Below are 19,710 nucleotides of genomic sequence, written 5' to 3' on the forward strand. Positions count from 1 at the left end.
TCCCTTCCTAATAGATTGTAAGCTCTTGTGAGCTCTTGTGATCAAAGTCCCAAATAATTAGTGAGTAATTGTCTATAACATTCATGAATGGTGGAATACGGTAAATCAGTGTCCCCAAACCTGTGGCTCTCAAGTAACAGGGGACTCCCCAGTATCAGTAGAGCGGTACACTATCATAGGGGGGATCCTCTGGGGAGACGTCTTATCTGTAGTGTATGGAGGGTAACAGGGTCAGTAGGAGAAATCAGTCACTGCCGCTCCAGGGTTCTAAAGATTTTATTACAATGTCCAAAGGAAAAACAGGAAGAGGACCCGAGTCCCAGTCACAGCGCTCCAGGCGTCCGCTTCTCCTTCATGGGATGGATCCAGCAGGCGCTACACACCAAGAGCACGAGAGCGGCCAGGAGGCAGCAGAGCATCGCGACCAGCAGGCGAGCCGAGGACGTGGAGGAATCCACCTGCCAGGGAACACAGCGGGAAGTGTCAGCGTGTCATTATCCTGTACCCAAAGTGTCAGCGTGTCACTATCCTGTACCCCAAGTGTCATTATCCTGTCCCCAAAGTGTCCCTCTTTCTTGCCCCCCAAGTGTTATTGTGAGGTGAGCTTACCAGAGACATCATGGCTTTCAGGAGTGGATCCCCGCTATACTGTAGACTGTAACACTGAGAGGAGGTGTCGCTCCCTCCCGCCACCTCATATAGTTCAGGCAAAAGTTGGGGTCTATTGGGGTTTGCTGGAGAACAATGGAGGGGCGACCTGCATGGAGAGGAAGACGGACAGTGAGTGCGGTTCCTGTATCATTATGGAAATGGAACTGTAGTATTATAAGACCGGAGTATTACATATAGTATTATAGGACCGGAGTATTACATATAGTATTATATATCCTCCAGTACATTGTGGTAAGGCTGCTATCCTCCTCCAGTACATTGTGGTAAGGCTGCTATCCTCCTCCAGTACAGTGTGGTAAGGCTGCTATCCTCCTCCTCACCCAGTACAGTGTGGTAAGGCTGCTATCCTCCTCCAGTACATTGTGGTAAGGCTGCTATCCTCCTCCTCCCCCAGTACAGTGTGGTACGGCTGCTATCCTCCTCCTCCAGTACAGTGCGGTACGGCTGCTATCCTCCTCCTCCCCCAGTACAGTGCGGTAAGGCTGCTATCCTCCTCCTCCTCCAGTACAGTGTGGTACGGCTGCTATCCTCCTCCTCCCCCAGTACAGTGCGGTACGGCTGCTATCCTCCTGCTCCCCCAGTACAGTGCGGTAAGGCTGCTATCCTCCTCCTCCCCCAGTACAGTGCAGTAAGGCTGCTATCCTCCTCCTCCCCCAGTACAGTGCGGTAAGGCTGCTATCCTCCTCCTCCCCCAGTACAGTGTGGTAAGGCTGGTATCCTCCTCCTCCCCCAGTACAGTGTGGTACGGCTGCTATCCTCCTCCTCCCCCAGTACAGTGCGGTAAGGCTGCTATCCTCCTCCTCCCCCAGTACAGTGCAGTAAGGCTGCTATCCTCCTCCTCCCCCAGTACAGTGCGGTAAGGCTGCTATCCTCCTCCTCCCCCAGTACAGTGTGGTAAGGCTGCTATCCTCCTCCTCCCCCAGTACAGTGTGGTACGGCTGCTATCCTCCTCCTCCCCCAGTACAGTGTGGTACGGCTGCTATCCTCCTCCTCCCCCAGTACAGTGCGGTACGGCTGCTATCCTCCTCCTCCCCCAGTACAGTGTGGTAAGGCTGCTATCCTCCTCCTCCCCCAGTACAGTGTGCTACGGCTGCTATCCTCCTCCTCCCCCAGTACAGTGTGGTAAGGCTGCTATCCTCCTCCTCCCCCAGTACAGTGTGGTACGGCTGCTATCCTCCTCCTCCCCCAGTACAGTGCGGTAAGGCTGCTATCCTCCTCCTCCTCCCCCAGTACAGTGTGGTACGGCTGCTATCCTCCTCCTCCCCCAGTACAGTGTGGTAAGGCTGCTATCCTCCTCCCCCAGTACAGTGTGGTAAGGCTGCTAGGGTACTCACCAGCTCAGGGGCAGGGACGATTGTGGACCAATGACTGTAAGACAGAACTTTCCAGAACACTCAGTATCACTCTCATTACACTGTGCGGACCACCAGCTGGAGGACACTGTGAGAAGCAGATGGGGGTCTGTGTCTGAACCTGTGGAGGAACCTAAAAACGGGACAGAGAAAAACAAGGTAAAGGTCACTATGTGGCAGTGGTGACAACAGTGTATGTGGATTAAGTGGTGGGGGTGACGGTAGCAGTGGTAGTAGTAGCTGTGTAAGTGTAGGCAGTGGTGGTGGTAATGATAGCAGTGACAGTGTAGGAGAAGGTAGTAGTAGCGGTGTAGGTGGAGGCAGTGGTGGTGGTAATGATAGCAGTGACAGTAGTGTATGTGAAGGTAGTAGTAGCGGTGTAGGTGGAGGCAGTGGTGGTGTTAATGATGGCAGTGACAGTAGTTTAGGTGAAGGTAGTAGTAGCGGTGTAGGTGGAGGCAGTGGTGGTGTTAATGATAGCAGTGACAGTAGTGTATGTGAAGGTAGTAGTAGCGGTGTAGGTGGAGGCAGTGGTGGTGTTAATGATAGCAGTGACAGTAGTGTAGATGAAGGTAGCAGTGGTAGTAGTAGCAGTGTAGGTGAAGTTAATGCTGGTGGCACAGGGGAATGGTGGCACAGGGAATTGCAGTGGTGTGAATGGAAATGGTTGTGTCAGTAAAGAAGGTGATGATGGAGGTGAACAGTAAGTGGTGACATGGCTCTCTGCTGCCACTAATGGCTGTGTCAGGAATCATTATTATTCACCAGAATGCCCCTTTATATTGCTTTTCACCATGACACAGAAGTCTCTGTAAGGATGTCTGCGAGTGGGGAGGCAAGTAAGCAGAATGCTACGTATGCCTCCTCCTCAGCCCTCCATACTCCTGCCTGTGTCCTGGCATCTTCCTCTGCACTGCAGCCGACAATCAGGTGATACCTAGAGGCTACAGTGCAGATGAAGACACAAGGGCTCTGCCTCCTATTCATCCTCTAGCCGATCCCAGATCAGCGGCAGAGCAGGGAGCCTTCCCAATCTTCTGTCGCTGCAGGACTGAAAGTGCAGGAGAGGCCATGATTATTTAGTTTGGAGAAAGACTGGGCCCTGCTGCCTTGCAAGGGGCTTGGTCTTCTAACAAATACACAGTCCTACTGCAAGTATGTGGAAGTGGATGGGGGGGGGGGGGGGGGGGGGGGGTGACAGCTGCAGAGAAGGTGGTAGCGGTAGCAGTGGTAGTGGTAGTAATGATGGTGGTGGTAGTAATGATGGTGGCAGTGGTGTAATGATAAGTGTTGTGATGGTAGTAGTGTTGGTAATTATGATAGATGTCGGTGGTTGTAGTAGTATTGGTGAAGGCGATACTAGATATGTAGGTAATGATGGCGGAGGAGCTCCATGTCAGGAGATGCCCCTTTATAACCCCGATCCTCCCTCCCCGCTGACCTTTCATCCCAAGCTGACTGGCCGTAGCGCATATCTGTAGGCCGCTGTAATTGGCTGATCGTTGCCATGGAGACAGAGTAACACTGATTAGGACGGACACACTGCCAAGACCTGCGGCTGGACCGCCGGCCAGTGCCTGAGGTGGCTCAGAGGGGGCGGCCGGAGCGGTGGCGTTCCTCTGTGGACAGATGGGACCCGCGCTCAGTGTCTGCAGGACCGTGTCGAAATCCTGAGGAAAACCGCAGAAGAAACGCGATGTCATCACTGAAAGTTCCTAGTAATTCCAAGATGTCTGCTCGCCCTCAGTGAAAACTCCCCATCCTTCTCACAGCTGATGGTTTGTTACAGTTGCATCCAGTTTAAGCAATAAAGGATGTCAGTCCAGACTGGATACGACTGTAACAACCCCTCAGCTGTGACCAGCTCCTGTCTGCTTTACCTTGGTGAAGTCGGCATCTTTCACCGGATAGGCGCGGATGTAAACTCCAAAACACAGGAAGGTGGTGGCGAGCGTCAGCAGGCACAGGAAGAACGTCACCAATGGTGGGTGATGGCGGGCGCAGAGGTGTAGCCCTGTACAGAAAGTGCAAGCCATGGAGTGCTGACCGGAACCGAGGCCGGCCTCAACCGGGACACCTATAGAATAATAAAGTACAAGCGTAATGGCGGACGTCTCCATGTCAACAACGACAAACAGAACATGTTCCATAACTTTGCAGCGCTTCATGTGATTTATATATGTTGGTCCCGGTCGCCATTAGGGCTCACAATCTAATACACCTGCGAATTCCAACCTGCGGCTCTCAAGTCACTGCAAAACTCCCGGCAAAAATGTCCTTCACTCTTTTACAGCCAGACAGTAGGCAAGTATAAAGGAGCAGAACACCTGTCAAAATGACAGGTGCTCTGCTCCTCAATGGAGCTTTTGGCTGTGTCTTCAGCTGCACTGCAGCTTTTAGTGCCCATAACATAATAACTAGAGGCTGCAGTGTGGAGGAGCATGCCATACATACAGGGGCAGAGAGGGGGTAGCTATGTACCCGCATTGCATTAACTACAGCTCCCAGTATGGCTGTCCAGGGATGCTGGGAGTTGTTTCTTTGCAGCACTACCTTAGGGTCCTTTCAGACCGATCATCAAGATCACTGTGCCTTTACACTGGGAAATTAATCCCTGTATTGTTTGTACCGCCATTTAAATACATTGCTATTGGCCACATGTTCTATTTACACGGGAAGATGTCTGGGTGATAAACAATGATTTAAAGGGGTACTCCGGGAATTTTTTTTTTCTTTCAAATCAGCTGGTGTCAAAGTTATATAGATTGGTATATTACCTCTTTTTTAACATCTCCAGTCTTGCATTACTTTTCAGCTGCTGTATGTCCTGCAGGAAGTGGTATAGTCTCTCCAGTCTGACACAGTGCTATCTGCTGCCACCTCTGTCCATGTCAGGAACTGTCCAGAGCAGGAGAAGTTTTCTATGAGGATTTGCTGCTGCTCTGCACAGTTCCTGATATGGACAGAGGTGGCAGCAGAGAGCACTGTGTCACACTGGAGAGAATACACTGCCTACTGCAGGACATATAGCAGCTGATAAGTACTGGAAGACTGGAGATTTTTTAATAAAAGTATATTACAAATCTCTGGCGCTTAAAGGGAACCTGTCAACGGGGGACGTGGGCACAGAGCCCTCCCTACCCCTCGGTGCAGCCCCCGGATACTTACCCTTTCCGGTGAGTCCCGCTCCTTGAGCCGATCCCGGGATGAAGATATCAGTGCTTGAAGCTGTGTGCGCGCTGTATGCAAATTACCTGAGATGAGTCCTGAGATGGAGCTGTCATTCTCTATGGGCATCGGATTTATCTCTGCAGCGCGCTCGGCTTTGGGCCCTGATATATTTGTCCCTCGACCAGCTCAAGGAGCAGGACTCACCGGAAAGGGTAAGTATCCGGGGGGCTGAAACGGGGGGGGGGGTCAGGCGGGCTCTTTGCCCGTGGTGACAGGTTCCCTTTAATTCAAAAAAATTTTTGGTGAACAACCCCTTTAACCCCTAGACGACCCTGGATGTACAGTTACACCATGGAAGTCTGTCACCAGACGACCCTGGACATAACTGTATCTCTTATGTGTTTCTCCTGCTATGAAGCGCGCTTCACAGGAGGTGGGGGCCGGCTCCTTAAAACGCCTGTCACTTACCGATCGGGACCCCTGCAGTGTTAGTGCGGGGGTGCCGATCGCTGTATCGGACGGCCGGAGGTCTCTCAACTTCCTCCGTGCGGTCCGATCGGCGATCTGCTGCACTGAGCCTGCACAGGCAGGCTCAATGAGCAGATCGCCTATCACACTGATCAATGCTAGGCCTATGGCATAGCAATGATCAGTGTGGATAATCACACTAATGTATGAAAAAGTCCCCCAAAGGGACTTCAAATGTGTAAAAAAAAAAAAAAAAAAAGTTAAAAACACCAATACACTACCCCAAAACCCCTCCCCCAATAAAAGTTTAAATCACCCCCCTTTCCCATTATATAAATAAAACATATAAAAATAAATAAACATATAATATACCGTAGTGTGCGTAATTGTCTGATCTATTAAAATATTACAAGCGTCATTGCGAACGGCGTACATGAAAAGAGGGAAAAAAGTGCGCGGATTACCGATTTTATGTAACATTATATATTATATATATATATATATATATATATATATATATATATATATATATATATATATAAAAATTGGTATATGGTATTAATAAATACTAGAGATCATGGCGGAAAAAATGACACCCCATACAGCCCCGTAGGTGAAAAGATAAAACCGTTATATACGTCACAATAGGCCAATTTTATTAATAATTAATTGCAAAAAAAAAGGATTTCATTAAAAAAAAAAAAAAAAAAATTAGATATATATATATATATATATATATATCTATATATATCTATCATTAGAGAATCTGTGTAACCTGCATATGGTTGTGTTCGGACTGACCTATAGAGTAATAGTATCATGTCGCTGTTACCATATAGTGCATTACGTAGACACAGGAACCCCACAAACGTTACCATATTGCATTCTTATTTACGATTTCACCTATTTATATCTTCATAAATAATATATTTGGGATTCCCTCATACATGTTATGGTAAAATTAAAGACGCCATTACACAGTACAACTATTCCTGTAACAAACAAGCACTTACATGGCCCTGTAGATAAATATATGAGAGTGCTGGAGCTCTTAGAAGGGGGGGAGGGAAAACAAAAACACTAAGATAAAAATTTGCGCGGCCCACTGGGTCATTTTTGGCCTGGTCCTCAAAGGCTTAAGGGGTTATCCAGCGCTACAAAAACATGCCCACTTTTCCCCCTACTGTTGTCTCCAGTTCAGGTGCGGTTTGCAAATAAGCTCCATTTACTTCAATGGAACAGAGTTTCAAAACCCCACCCAATCTGGAGACAACAGTAGGGGGAAAGTGGCCATGTTTTTGTAGCACTGGATAACCCCTTTAATAAAGATTTTTTTGTTTATTGTAGACTCCGTTATCACAAGCCGTCTGATACACAGTGTCCATTACAAAGCTGGGGCGCAGTGTCAGTATGTACACTAACCCTCACATTATTACCCCGGTACCCACCTCCACAGGGGTACTGGGAAGAGTGGGTGGGTGCTGGGGATATAATGTGGGGGTTAGTGTTATCCCCGGCTTAGTAAAAAAAAAAAGAGCACAAACTAGTAAAAGTCTTTTTTTTTTTTAAATTACAAATACAAGCACCCCCAACTACAGAGGGTAATACTCATCCCTCCCCATTCCTGACTGTAAGGTCCGGCCTCCTCCTGGGCAGCCTCTAGTGATCATGTGACAGCCACTAGAGGCTGCAGTGCAGCTGAATGTACTTACACACCTGTACACATTACATGTATCATACACACACAACACACTGCATACAGTCACACAGATATACACACTCATGCCAGTAGCGAAATTTGATGGGGGGCAGAGGGGGCGGCCGCCCCCGGGCCCACTCTGGCAGGGGCCCACTGTGATCTCCAGAGATTATAATTTGACGCCGCTGCCCGCCGCTGTCCGCCGCTGCCCGCCGCTGCCCGCCGCTGTCCGCCGCTGCCCGCCGCTGTCCGCCGCTGCCCGCCGCTGCCCGCCATTGGATGGGTGAGTGCAGCCCCCCCCCTCTGTTACCGGCAGCCCGATGCAGCCCGGCCCCGGAGGCTCACAGCTCCAGCCCCGCCTCCTGCATCCCTCTCCTCTCCTGCTCGTCGGCAGACGTGTGACGTCATCCGTTGCTGCCCGCCCGAGCAGGAGGGGAGAGAGATGCAGGCGCCGCGGGTCTGGAGCTGTGAGCCTCCGGGGCCGGGCTGCATCGGGCTGCCGGTAACAGAATATGTAAGCAGCTAACGGCACCGGACCAGAGAGGAACAGAGAGGACCTGCTGGATCCACCAGAGGTGAGTATACTTTTGTTTTTTTGTTTTTTACATGAATGCTCATGTGGGAGCTTCACCTGGGGGCCTATAACATGTGGTTACAGAGGGGGTCCTATACTATGTGGGGGCTGTACAGGGGAAAAATGCAATGTGGGGGGCTACAGAGGGATGCTTTTACTGTGTGGGGGGCTTCAGGGGGGGATAATATGTTGTGATTATTCTATGTGGGGGCTGGCTGCACAGGGACCTATACTATGTGGGGGGGGGGGGGGCTACACTGGGGGGGGGGATAATATGTTATGGCTATACTATCGGGGGAGGAAAATATGTGGGGGCTGGCTACACAGTGAGTGACATCCCCGTATACTGTGCATATACTGAGTGACATCCCTGTATACTGTGCATATAGTGAGTGACATCCCTGTATACTGTGCATATACTGAGTGACATCCCCGTATACTGTGCATATAGTGAGTGACATCCCTGTATACTGTGCATATACTGAGTGACATCCCTGTATACTGTGCATATAGTGAGTGACATCCCTGTATACTGTGCATATAGTGAGTGACATCCCTGTATACTGTGCATATACTGAGTGACATCCCTGTATACTGTGCATATACTGAGTGACATCCCCGTATACTGTGCATATAGTGAGTGACATCCCCGTATACTGTGCATATAGTGAGTGACATCCCTGTATACTGTGCATATACTGAGTGACATCCCTGTATACTGTGCATATAGTGAGTGACATCCCTGTATACTGTGCATATAGTGACATCCCCGTATACTGTGCATATACTGAGTGACATCCCTGTATACTGTGCATATAGTGAGTGACATCCCTGTATACTGTGCATATAGTGACATCCCCGTATACTGTGCATATAGTGAGTGACATCCCTGTATACTGTGCATATACTGAGTGACATCCCTGTATGTTGTGACTTACTATGTGGGGGCTGGCTACACAGGACCTATACTATTTGGGGGATACAAGAAGGGGGGAATAATATGTTGTGGCTATACTATGCGGGGGCTACAAAGGGGGATATACTATGGGCGCTACACAGGGGGAAGGGCTATACTATGTGGGGGGCCTATATTATGTGGGACTGCACAGGGCATCTATATTATGTGTGGGGGGCTATATGCCTGACTACTATTTGGAGGCACATATTGGGCCTGACTGCTTATGTGGAAGCACAGAGGGGGCACTGTTACTGTGTAAAGCAATGGGGAATATAAGGTTATAATGAGGTATAAGGTTAGGATGATGCTAGAACGTGGAGCCTAAAGTGTTTGTCTCGCAGATTCTGGGGAGACGAGTCATGGCTGGAGAAATCTTCATGATGGGATGAGCCAGATGAAAAGAAAAGGAAAAAACAGACAGCTTTCACTACCAAGAACGTCACTTATGATTCATGTAGGAAGACGCCTCCTGTAAGTCACTGGAAGTAACTGCACAATCATGCATAATCACTTTTTTGGTGCATTCACACGTACAGGATCTGCAGCAGATTTGATGTCGGGTTCCGTCATTGAGTAATAGAACAGGAAAAGAGTTGTCAGCTCACCCACTCAGTCTTGCTTCACCTGATGTGTGGATCTCCGTGATGTGGAAGCTCGCGGGTACTAATATTGGAGACCGCAGCCCGAATCATCCATGATAAGAAAAAATGTGTTCATCCGCAGCTTCATAAAATTCAATGGCTTTATTCAACGTCACAAAACATAAAATAACAGGTGATTTAAAAGACACGCCGACGCGTTGCAGGGTGAGAACCCCTTAATCATGGGGATGATTAAGGGGTTCTCACCCTGCAACGCGTCGGCGTGTCTTTTAAATCACCTGTTATTTTATGTTTTGTGACGTTGAATAAAGCCATTGAATTTTATGAAGCTGCGGATGAACACATTTTTTCCGTCATTGAGTAACAAAGCTATCTGCAGCATCAAATCTGGTGCATATCCTTTATGTGTGAACACACTCTTAAAGGGGTAGTTCACCCAAAATTTTTTTCTTTCAAATCAACTGCTGCCATGAAGTGCCAGAGATTTGTTAGTTACTTCTATTAAAAAATCTCAAGCCTTCCAGTACTTATCAGCTGCTGTATGCCCAACAGGAAGTTGTATTATTTCCAGTCTGGAGAGCAGGAGATGTTTTCTATGGGGATTTGCTGCTGCTCTGGACATTTCCTGACATGGACAGAGGAGGCAACAGAGAGCACTTTGTCAGACAGGAAAGAAAACACCACTTCGTGCTGGACACACAGCAGCTGATAAGTACTGGAAGACTTAAGATTTTTTAATAGAAGTGAATTACAAATCTCTGGCACTTCATGGCACCAGTTGATTTGAAAGAAATTATTTTTTTGGTGGACTGCCCCTTTAAGGTCTGTAGATCCTTTGTATAGCTGGATCTCTACCTCTATTTGGTCACTGCTAGAGATGAGTGACCTTACAGTAAGTTCAGGTTCACATGAACCCAAATGCTCTGAACTTCATCTCTAGTCAATGCTGAGGTAGAATATTGCATTTTATATACTGGTGCTATAAAGGGAATATTATTTATAGACAGTACAGCAGTATTATCCAGTCACTGTATGGTGATGACGGCAGTGGTCATGGTATTATTTGTCCTGTGTATACTCCTTTTATTGGTATTACTTGTGTTCGTGTAGTGGATTTTATTCAGTGACAGTATAGTGGTATTAGTCATGTTGTTGTAATGATGGTAGTGGCCATAGTGTTGAGGTATTATCTGTTACTTGTATACTGTAATAATGGTAGTATCAGTCTCTTTATAATAGATTGGCCAGTAACAGTAATGATGATATTCGCTTCCTGTATACTGGTGTTTTTTGGTAACTATAATAGCTATTTAGAGATATACAGTATTATCATGCATAGAAAATTGTCTTACCAGTGCTAACATTATACAGGAAATGTGTAATATTATTTTACATATCCTAACAATTTCCCTAGGACCCTACTTATATATATTATCACTGCTGTAACCTGTTGTTGCATAATAGATAGATAGATAGATAGATAGATAGATAGATAGATACAGTAGATAGATAGATAGATAGATAGGAGATAGATAGATAGGAGATAGATAGATAGGAGATAGATAGATAGATAGGAGATAGATAGGAGATAGATAGATAGATAGATAGGAGATAGATAGGAGATAGATAGATGGATAGATAGATAGATGATAGATAGATAGGAGATAGATAGATAGATAGATAGGAGATAGATAGATAGATAGATAGGAGATAGATAGGAGATAGATAGATGGATAGATAGATAGATGATAGATAGATAGGAGATAGATAGATAGATAGATAGATAGGAGATAGATAGGAGATGGATAGATAGATAGATAGATAGATAGATAGATAGATAGATAGGAGATAGATAGATAGATAGATAGATAGATGATAGATAGATAGATAGATAGATAGATAGATAGGAGATAGATAGGAGATGGATAGACTTGGCACCATTTCTGTAAATAAAAATGAGTTGAAATACAACACAACACGACCTAAGTGTGTTATGGTATGTGGGCTGGAGGGGTGTGAGTGCCAGGGCTGATTTTCAGTCCCAGTCCGGCCCTGCCCCCCCATGTCACTCCGCCGCGGCCGCCGCCATCTTAAGCTGATCGGGTGCACTGAGGTTGCGTATGGCCTCAGCGCACCACTGCTGGTACGTGCGCCGCCCACCTGTCAATCACCTCCGGCACGGCGCTGTCCCTCTGGGTTCTGTCTCCCGCGCTCGCACCAGGTCAGTCACTTGCTGAACAGCATAGGAGCCGGACGGCCGCCTATGACTGCTGCTGCTGCACACAGAACAGGGGAAGGCCGACCTGGACATGTGGAAAACGGGGTGAGGCTGGACATGTGGAAAACAGAGGTGTGCTGGACATGTGGAAAAGGGGGGGTGGTGCTGGACATGTGGAAAAGGGGGGTGGGGTGCTGGACATGTGGAAAAGGGGGGGTGCTGGACATGTGGAAAAGGGGGGGTGCTGAACATGTGGAAAGGGGGGAGCTGAACATGTGGAAACAGGGGGAGCTGGACATGTGGAAACAGGGGGAGCTGGACATGTGGAAAACTGGGGGAGCTGGACATGTGGAAACAGGGGGAGCTGTACATGTGGAAAACTGGGGGAGCTGGACATGTGGAAACAGGGGGAGCTGGACATGTGGAAAACTGGGGGAGCTGGACATGTGGAAACAGGGGGAGCTGGACATGTGGAAAACTGGGGGAGCTGGACATGTGGAAAAGAGGGGAGCTGAACATGTGGAAACTGGGGGGGCTGGACATGTGGAAACAGGGGGAGCTGGACATGTGGAAACAGGGGGAGCTGGACATGTGGAAAACTGGGGGAGCTGGACATGTGGAAAACTGGGGGAGCTGGACATGTGGAAAACTGGGGGAGCTGGACATGTGAAAACAGGGGGAGCTGGACATGTGGAAACTGGGGGAGCTGGACATGTGGAAACTGGGGGAGCTGGACATGTGGAAACAGGGGGAGCTGGACATGTGGAAACAGGGGGAGCTGGACATGTGGAAACAGGGGGAGCTGGACATGTGGAAACTGAGGGAGCTGGACATGTGGAAACTGGGGGAGCTGAACATGTGTAAACTGGGGAGCTGGACATGTGGAAAACTGGGGGGGCTGGACATGTGGAAACAGGGGGAGCTGGACATGTGGAAACAGGGGGAGCTGGACATGTGGAAACAGGGGGAGCTGGACATGTGGAAACAGGGGGAGCTGGACATGTGGAAACAGGGGGAGCTGGAAATGTGGAAACAGGGGGAGCTGGACATGTGGACGCAGGGGGAGCTGGACATGTGGAAACAGGGGGAGCTGGACATGTGGAAACAGGGGGAGCTGGACATGTGGAAACATGTGGAAAGCAACCGAGCTTCAATACCACACACACACACACACACACACACAAGATAAAGACAGGGGTGGTGTTTTTTTTTTTCTAGAAGAGAGCAATCATGTTTTTCTTATCCTGAAGAACCTCTTTCATTTTATGTGTCTATATATGTAAATGTAGAAGCCTCTAACACTGCTCTTTATCTTAATTCACTATGAGTAATGGAGCAGAATATACCCTTTATTATTTAGAAAGCATTGTTGTTAAGTGAGGTTCCCTTTGGGTAACATAATCGGTTGGGGGCCCACTCAGACTTGCTCGCCCCCCCTAGGCTGAACCCCTAGCTACGCCCCTGACTCATGCACAATACATAGTCACATATGTAACACATGCCAGCACACTTACTGTGTACACAGTGAAGCTCCAGTAGTCTCCATGTTGTACAGTCTCCAGCTCACAGCCGGCTCGGTGCTCCTCCTCCTTTTCTTCTGTCCCATCAGCAGAGGAGAGCAGGAGGCAGCCAGAGAGGTAGTGAGGGACGGGGGAGGGGCCCTGCTTGTGTCTGCATCTCCAGCCTGTCACCCACCATCCCTGTGAGCTACAACAAAATGGCCGCGGACGAGTGACAGTTAAACGGATGTCCACGTGTTCTATGGTTACCATAGAAACTGCCAAATGGCCTGCGCTACTCTAAGGTGTCGCCAACAGAGGGTAAAGCGGCCATTGTTCTGGTTTCTATAACTGGTCTGATGGTAAATCAGAGGAGAGTGAGACCAATACACAGACTGCTGTGATGTGTGTGTGTGTTATCTATGTGTGCTATATATACGTTATATGTACAATACATGTGTGTGTGATGTACGATATATCTATGTGTTGTGTGTGATATACATTTTTTGAGTCATATATATGTTGTGCATGTGATCTAAATGTTATGTTCAGATACTGCATAACAGCGGCCGTTCTGTGACATGGCCGCCTCACTGAACGGCTGCTGTCTATGAAGTTCACCCTCAGCTGGTACTGCAGTACTTGCCGAATGAACATCACTTTTGCTATAATGTGCCTGCACTTGCTCTCAGCTATACACACTGCTGCTATATTGTGCCTGCACTCACACTCAGCTATACACACTGCTGCTATAATGTGCCTGCACTCACACTCAGCTATAAACACTGCTGCTATAATGTGCCTGCACCTACACTCTGCTATACACAGTGCTGCTATAATGTGCCTGCACCTACACTCAGCTATACACACTGCTATATTGTGTCTGCACTTACACTCAGCTATACACACTGCTACTATAATGTGCCTGCACTTGCTCTCAGCTATACACACTGCTGCTATAATGTGCCTGCACCTACACTCGGCTATACACTGCTGCTATAATGTGTCTGCACTTACACTCAGCTATACACACTGCTATATTGTGTCTGCACTTACACTCAGCTATACACACTGCTACTATAATGTGCCTGCACTTGCTCTCAGCTATACACACTGCTGCTATAATGTGCCTGCACTTGCACTCTGCTATACACTGCTGCTATATTGTGCCTGTACTTACACTCAGCTATACACACTGCTGCTAAAAGGTGTCTGCACTTACACTCAGCTATACACACTGCTATATTGTGTCTGCACTTACACATAGCTATACACACTGCTATATTGTGTCTGCACTTACACATAGCTATACACACTGCTACTATAATGTGCCTGCACTTGCTCTCAGCTATACACACTGCTGCTATAATGTGCCTGCACTTGCACTCTGCTATACACAGTGCTGCTATAATGTGCCTGCACCTACACTCGGCTATACACTGCTGCTATATTGTGCCTGTACTTACACTCAGCTATACACACTGCTGCTAAAATGTGTCTGCTGTTACACTCAGCTATACACACTGCTATATTGTGTCTGCACTTACACTCAGCTATACACACTGCTACTATAATGTGCCTGCACTTGCTCTCAGCTATACACACTGCTGCTATAATGTGCCTGCACTTGCACTCTGCTATACACTGCTGCTATATTGTGCCTGTACTTACACTCAGCTATACACACTGCTGCTAAAATGTGTCTGCACTTACACTCAGCTATACACACTGCTATATTGTGTCTGCACTTACACATAGCTATACACACTGCTATATTGTGTCTGCACTTACACATAGCTATACACACTGCTACTATAATGTGCCTGCACTTGCTCTCAGCTATACACACTGCTGCTATAATGTGCCTGCACTTGCACTCTGCTATACACAGTGCTGCTATAATGTGCCTGCACCTACACTCGGCTATACACTGCTGCTATATTGTGCCTGTACTTACACTCAGCTATACACACTGCTGCTAAAATGTGTCTGCTGTTACACTCAGCTATACACACTGCTATATTGTGTCTGCACTTACACATAGCTATACACACTGCTACTATAATGTGCCTGCACTTGCTCTCAGCTATACACACTGCTGCTATAATGTGCCTGCACTTGCACTCTGCTATACACTGCTGCTATATTGTGCCTGTACTTACACTCAGCTATACACACTGCTGCTAAAATGTGTCTGCACTTACACTCAGCTATACACACTGCTATATTGTGTCTGCACTTACACATAGCTATACACACTGCTATATTGTGTCTGCACTTACACATAGCTATACACACTGCTACTATAATGTACCTGCACTTGCTCTCAGCTATACACACTGCTGCTATAATGTGCCTGCACTTGCACTCTGCTATACACAGTGCTGCTATAACGTGCCTGCACCTACACTCGGCTATACACTGCTGCTATATTGTGCCTGTACTTACACTCAGCTATACACACTGCTGCTAAAATGTGTCTGCTGTTACACTCAGCTATACACACTGCTATATTGTGTCTGCACTTACACATAGCTATACACACTGCTACTATAATGTGGCTGCACTCACACTCAGCTAAACACACTGCTATAATGTGCTTGCACTCACACTCAGCTATACACACTGCTCCTATAATGTGCCTGCTATATAGAGACGTTTCTGTCACTGTCCTCTTGCACAGCTCTGTGATTCTCACTTCCTGATTGGTCCATGCTGAACACACCCCTTCCCTATTGCTGTCATGTGCCCACACAGACCCATGACAGCAGCCCTGCTTCTCTATTCTAGCCTGTTGTACTACACTACTGCATTATGGGGACCTGCAGCTCCATCCTGTATCTACAAACTGCTGCTGTGTTATTAGGGTTATACAGTTACTATACATTATACACCACATGCTGCTATACTGTACAGTAACTTATATATCACATATCCAGCTGCTGTGTTATCAGGGTTATATAGTTACTATACATTATATACCACATGCTGATTGCTATACTGTACAGTAACTTATATATCACATATCCAGCTGCTGCAGTGTTATCAGGGTTATACAGTTACTATACATTATACACCACATGCTGCTATACTGTACAGTAACTTATATATCACATATCCAGCTGCTGTGTTATCAGGGTTATACAGTTACTATACATTATATACCACATGCCGATTGCTATACTGTACAGTAACTTATATATCACATATCCAGCTGCTGTGTTATCAGGGTTATACAGTTACTATACATTATATACCACATGCTGCTATACTGTACAGTAACTTATATATCACATATCCAGCTGCTGTGTTATCAGGGTTATACAGTTACTATACATTATATACCACATGCTGATTGCTATACTGTACAGTAACTTATATATCACATATCCAGCTGCTGTGTTATCAGGGTTATACAGTTACTATACATTATATACCACATGCTGATTGCTATACTGTACAGTAACTTATATATCACATATCCAGCTGCTGTGTTATCAGGGTTATACAGTTACTATACATATATACCACATGCTGATTGCTATACTGTACAGTAACTTATATATCACATATCCAGCTGCTGCAGTGTTATCAGGGTTATACAGTTACTATACATTATATACCACATTCTGCTATACTGTACAGTAACTTATATATCACATATCCAGCTGCTGCTGTGTTATCAGGGTTATACAGTTACTATACATTATACACCCTATGCTGCTATACTGTACAGTAACATATATCACACATCCAGCTGCTGCTGTGTTATCAGGGTTATAGTTACTATACATTATACACCACATGCTGCTATACTGTACAGTAACTTATATATCACATATCCAGCTGCTGTGTTATCATGGCTATACAGTTACTATACATTATACACCACATGCTGCTATACTGTACAGTAACTTATATATCACATATTCAGCTGCTTATAAATGTTTATTTCATCTGTTCTACATGTTATTCAGAATAAAAAAAATATATTTTGGTGTGCGGAACCAATTTTCTGCATATCAGTGATTTTTATGGGAAATTTGCTTTGGTGTAAGAGCAGATTTGGATTACAAGCGCCGTCCCGGAACAAATTATGCTCGTAATCCAAGGCACCACTGTATATTAAATTCGGGTGCGCCCGTGTTCCAATTAACCATAGCAGACAATGTAAAGAAGGGCCGGAGCCGCACTTTCCATTGTCTGCACAGTCTATATCGTGTGTCTGCTGCTCAAAGAATAGCAGCCGCACAAAATTGACATGTCAGTTTTCTGTGTGGCTGCAAAAAATCCCGGCCGGAATGTATACAGAGTGTATGTATATATGTACTAAGTGTATACACTCCGGACAGGATTCCATAGCAATTAAAGTGATCGTCTGCTGTCATTTGCATTGTTGCAAACCTGCAACAACGGCCGTTGTTTAATGAAAATATTTGTTGTATGAACGTGGCCTATGTGTGTGTGTGTGTGTGTGTGTGAAATGTTACATGTGTGATATATATGTCTGTGCTATATGTACAGAATGTCATCTATTACCAGACATGATGCTTTATATAATAGCAGGGTAACGTCCCCATAGTAACCAGATGGCTGCATGGAGTCTATAGGGAAGGTAAGGAGTATGGATTCTAAGCCGTGTATCTAAGCTTGTCCTGTGTAATACTGCCAGCTGAGCTGTGTATCTAAGCTTGTCCTGTGTAATACTGCCAGCTGAGCTGTGTATCTAAGCTTGTCCTGTGTAATACTGCCAGCTGGGCCGTGTATCTAAGCATGTCTTGTGTAATACTGCCAGCTGAGCTGTGTATCTAAGCTTGTCCTGTGTAATACTGCCAGCTGGGCCGTGTATCTAAGCTTGTCCTGTGTAATATTGCCATCTGGGCCATGTATCTAAGCTTGTCCTGTGTAATACTGCCAGCTGGGCCGTGTATCTAAGCTTGTCCTGTGTCATACTGCCAGCTGGGCCGTGTATCTAAGCTTGTCCTGTGTAATACTGCCAGCTGGGCCGTGTATCTAAGCTTGTCCTGTGTAATATTGCCATCTGGGCCATGTATCTAAGCTTGTCCTGTGTAATACTGCCAGCTGAGCTGTGTATCTAAGCTTGTCCTGTGTAATACTGCCAGCTGAGCTGTGTATCTAAGCATGTCCTGTGTAATACTGCCAGCTGGGCAGTGTATCTAAGCTTGTCCTGTGTCATACTGCCAGCTGGGCCGTGTATCTAAGCTTGTCCTGTGTCATACTGCCAGCTGGGCCGTGTATCTAAGCTTATCCTGTGTAATATTGCCATCTGGGCCATGTATCTAAGCTTGTCCTGTGTAATACTGCCAGCTGGGCCGTGTATCTAAGCTTGTCCTGTGTCATACTGCCAGCTGGGCCATATAGCTTAAGCTCCTATTACACAGGGCCATGTGGAGAGCCAGCGAGGGACGGCCTGTCAGGTCAGCGCTCACTCGCTCCACGTTCCCCCGCCCGCTGCTGGCGCTATTACACTGTGGGGAGCTGCCTGGGCGATCGTCAGATCATCCGGGCAGCACATAGGAGACAGCGGCGGTCTGCTGCCGGTCCTATTACGCCAAGGTTCTGCAGGCACAATCCTTCTGTGATACTGTGTGCCGAGCCGCTGTATCTCAGACTGTCCAGTATGATGCACTGTATCTAAGCCTGTGATACGTGACACTACCTACTGAACCTCCGTATCTAAGCCTAATCTGTGTGATGCTGTATGATGAGCCACTGTTGTGTGATACGGTCTCCTACCTCATGTATCTAATCCTATTATGTGTGATCTTGTCTGCTGAGCCATGTATCTAATCCTATTATGCGTGATACTGTCTGCTGAGCTGTTGAATATGAAAAGATTGTGCGATACTGTGTGCTGAGCCATGTATCTAATCCTCTCATTTATAACTGTTGTATCTAAGGCGATCCAGTGAGATACCACTTGCTGAACTTCTGTATCTAATCCTTTAGTCCAATACTGTGCCGAGCTGCTGTATCTAAGCCCATCCTGTGTGATACACTGCAGAACCATGTATCTAATCCTGCTATGTGGAGAACTTTCGGTGTCCACCCCCCTGGCCCCTGCTATGAAGCCATTGGGGCCCCGTCTATGAACCCAGAAGGCACGGCAGTCAGCAGGTTCTGCGCAGTGTTAACCCTTCACCGTCCGCCACGTTCACGGGTTGCCATAGTAACGGAGCTGGAATCAGTGCGGTGTCATTTGGCTGGCGCTATTACTTGTTTCTTTCTATAGTGGTGCGTGGGACAGGACGGGAGAGGCAGGCGACCTATTTATCCCCGGCGGCCGTCGCCACAGCCCCCGCCGCTCGCTATTCACGTTCAGCTGCTATTCCTGTTTCCCTCTGTACAGAGAATGCAGGAAGCAGTATCCAGGAAGCTATGAAAGCCGAGCTTCCTGCCGCCATATCCTGCAGGGGCTGACAATGGCGCCTCCTGCCTGACGGTATACACTGCCCCCTACAGACAAAGACACAGCA

At 47.0% G+C, this 19,710-nt stretch overlaps 1 protein-coding gene across 2 annotated transcripts; it reads right to left on the reverse strand.

Annotated features, from left to right (window-relative positions):
* Positions 1-258: 258 nt before the first annotated feature.
* On the reverse strand, positions 259-13,419 carry LOC138776564 (insulin-like growth factor-binding protein 3 receptor). 2 transcript variants are annotated; one of them, XM_069956142.1, is made up of 6 exons: positions 13,229-13,419; positions 3,905-4,101; positions 3,466-3,694; positions 2,007-2,157; positions 610-757; positions 259-458 (listed from the first exon to the last, which is right to left on the reverse strand). In XM_069956142.1, the coding sequence occupies exons 2-6, from the start codon at positions 4,058-4,060 to the stop codon at positions 324-326; spliced, it is 819 nt and encodes a 272-aa protein (XP_069812243.1). In that variant the 5' UTR covers positions 4,061-4,101; positions 13,229-13,419; the 3' UTR covers positions 259-323. The 2 variants fall into 2 exon arrangements, with proteins under 2 accessions (XP_069812243.1, XP_069812244.1); XM_069956143.1 differs by lacking the exon at positions 13,229-13,419 and adding an exon at positions 7,673-7,777.
* Between the last annotated feature and the right edge of the window lie 6,291 nt (positions 13,420-19,710).

The sequence above is a fragment of the Dendropsophus ebraccatus genome, unplaced genomic scaffold (genome assembly GCF_027789765.1).
Source record: "Dendropsophus ebraccatus isolate aDenEbr1 unplaced genomic scaffold, aDenEbr1.pat pat_scaffold_434_ctg1, whole genome shotgun sequence".
Taxonomy (NCBI): domain Eukaryota; kingdom Metazoa; phylum Chordata; class Amphibia; order Anura; family Hylidae; genus Dendropsophus; species Dendropsophus ebraccatus.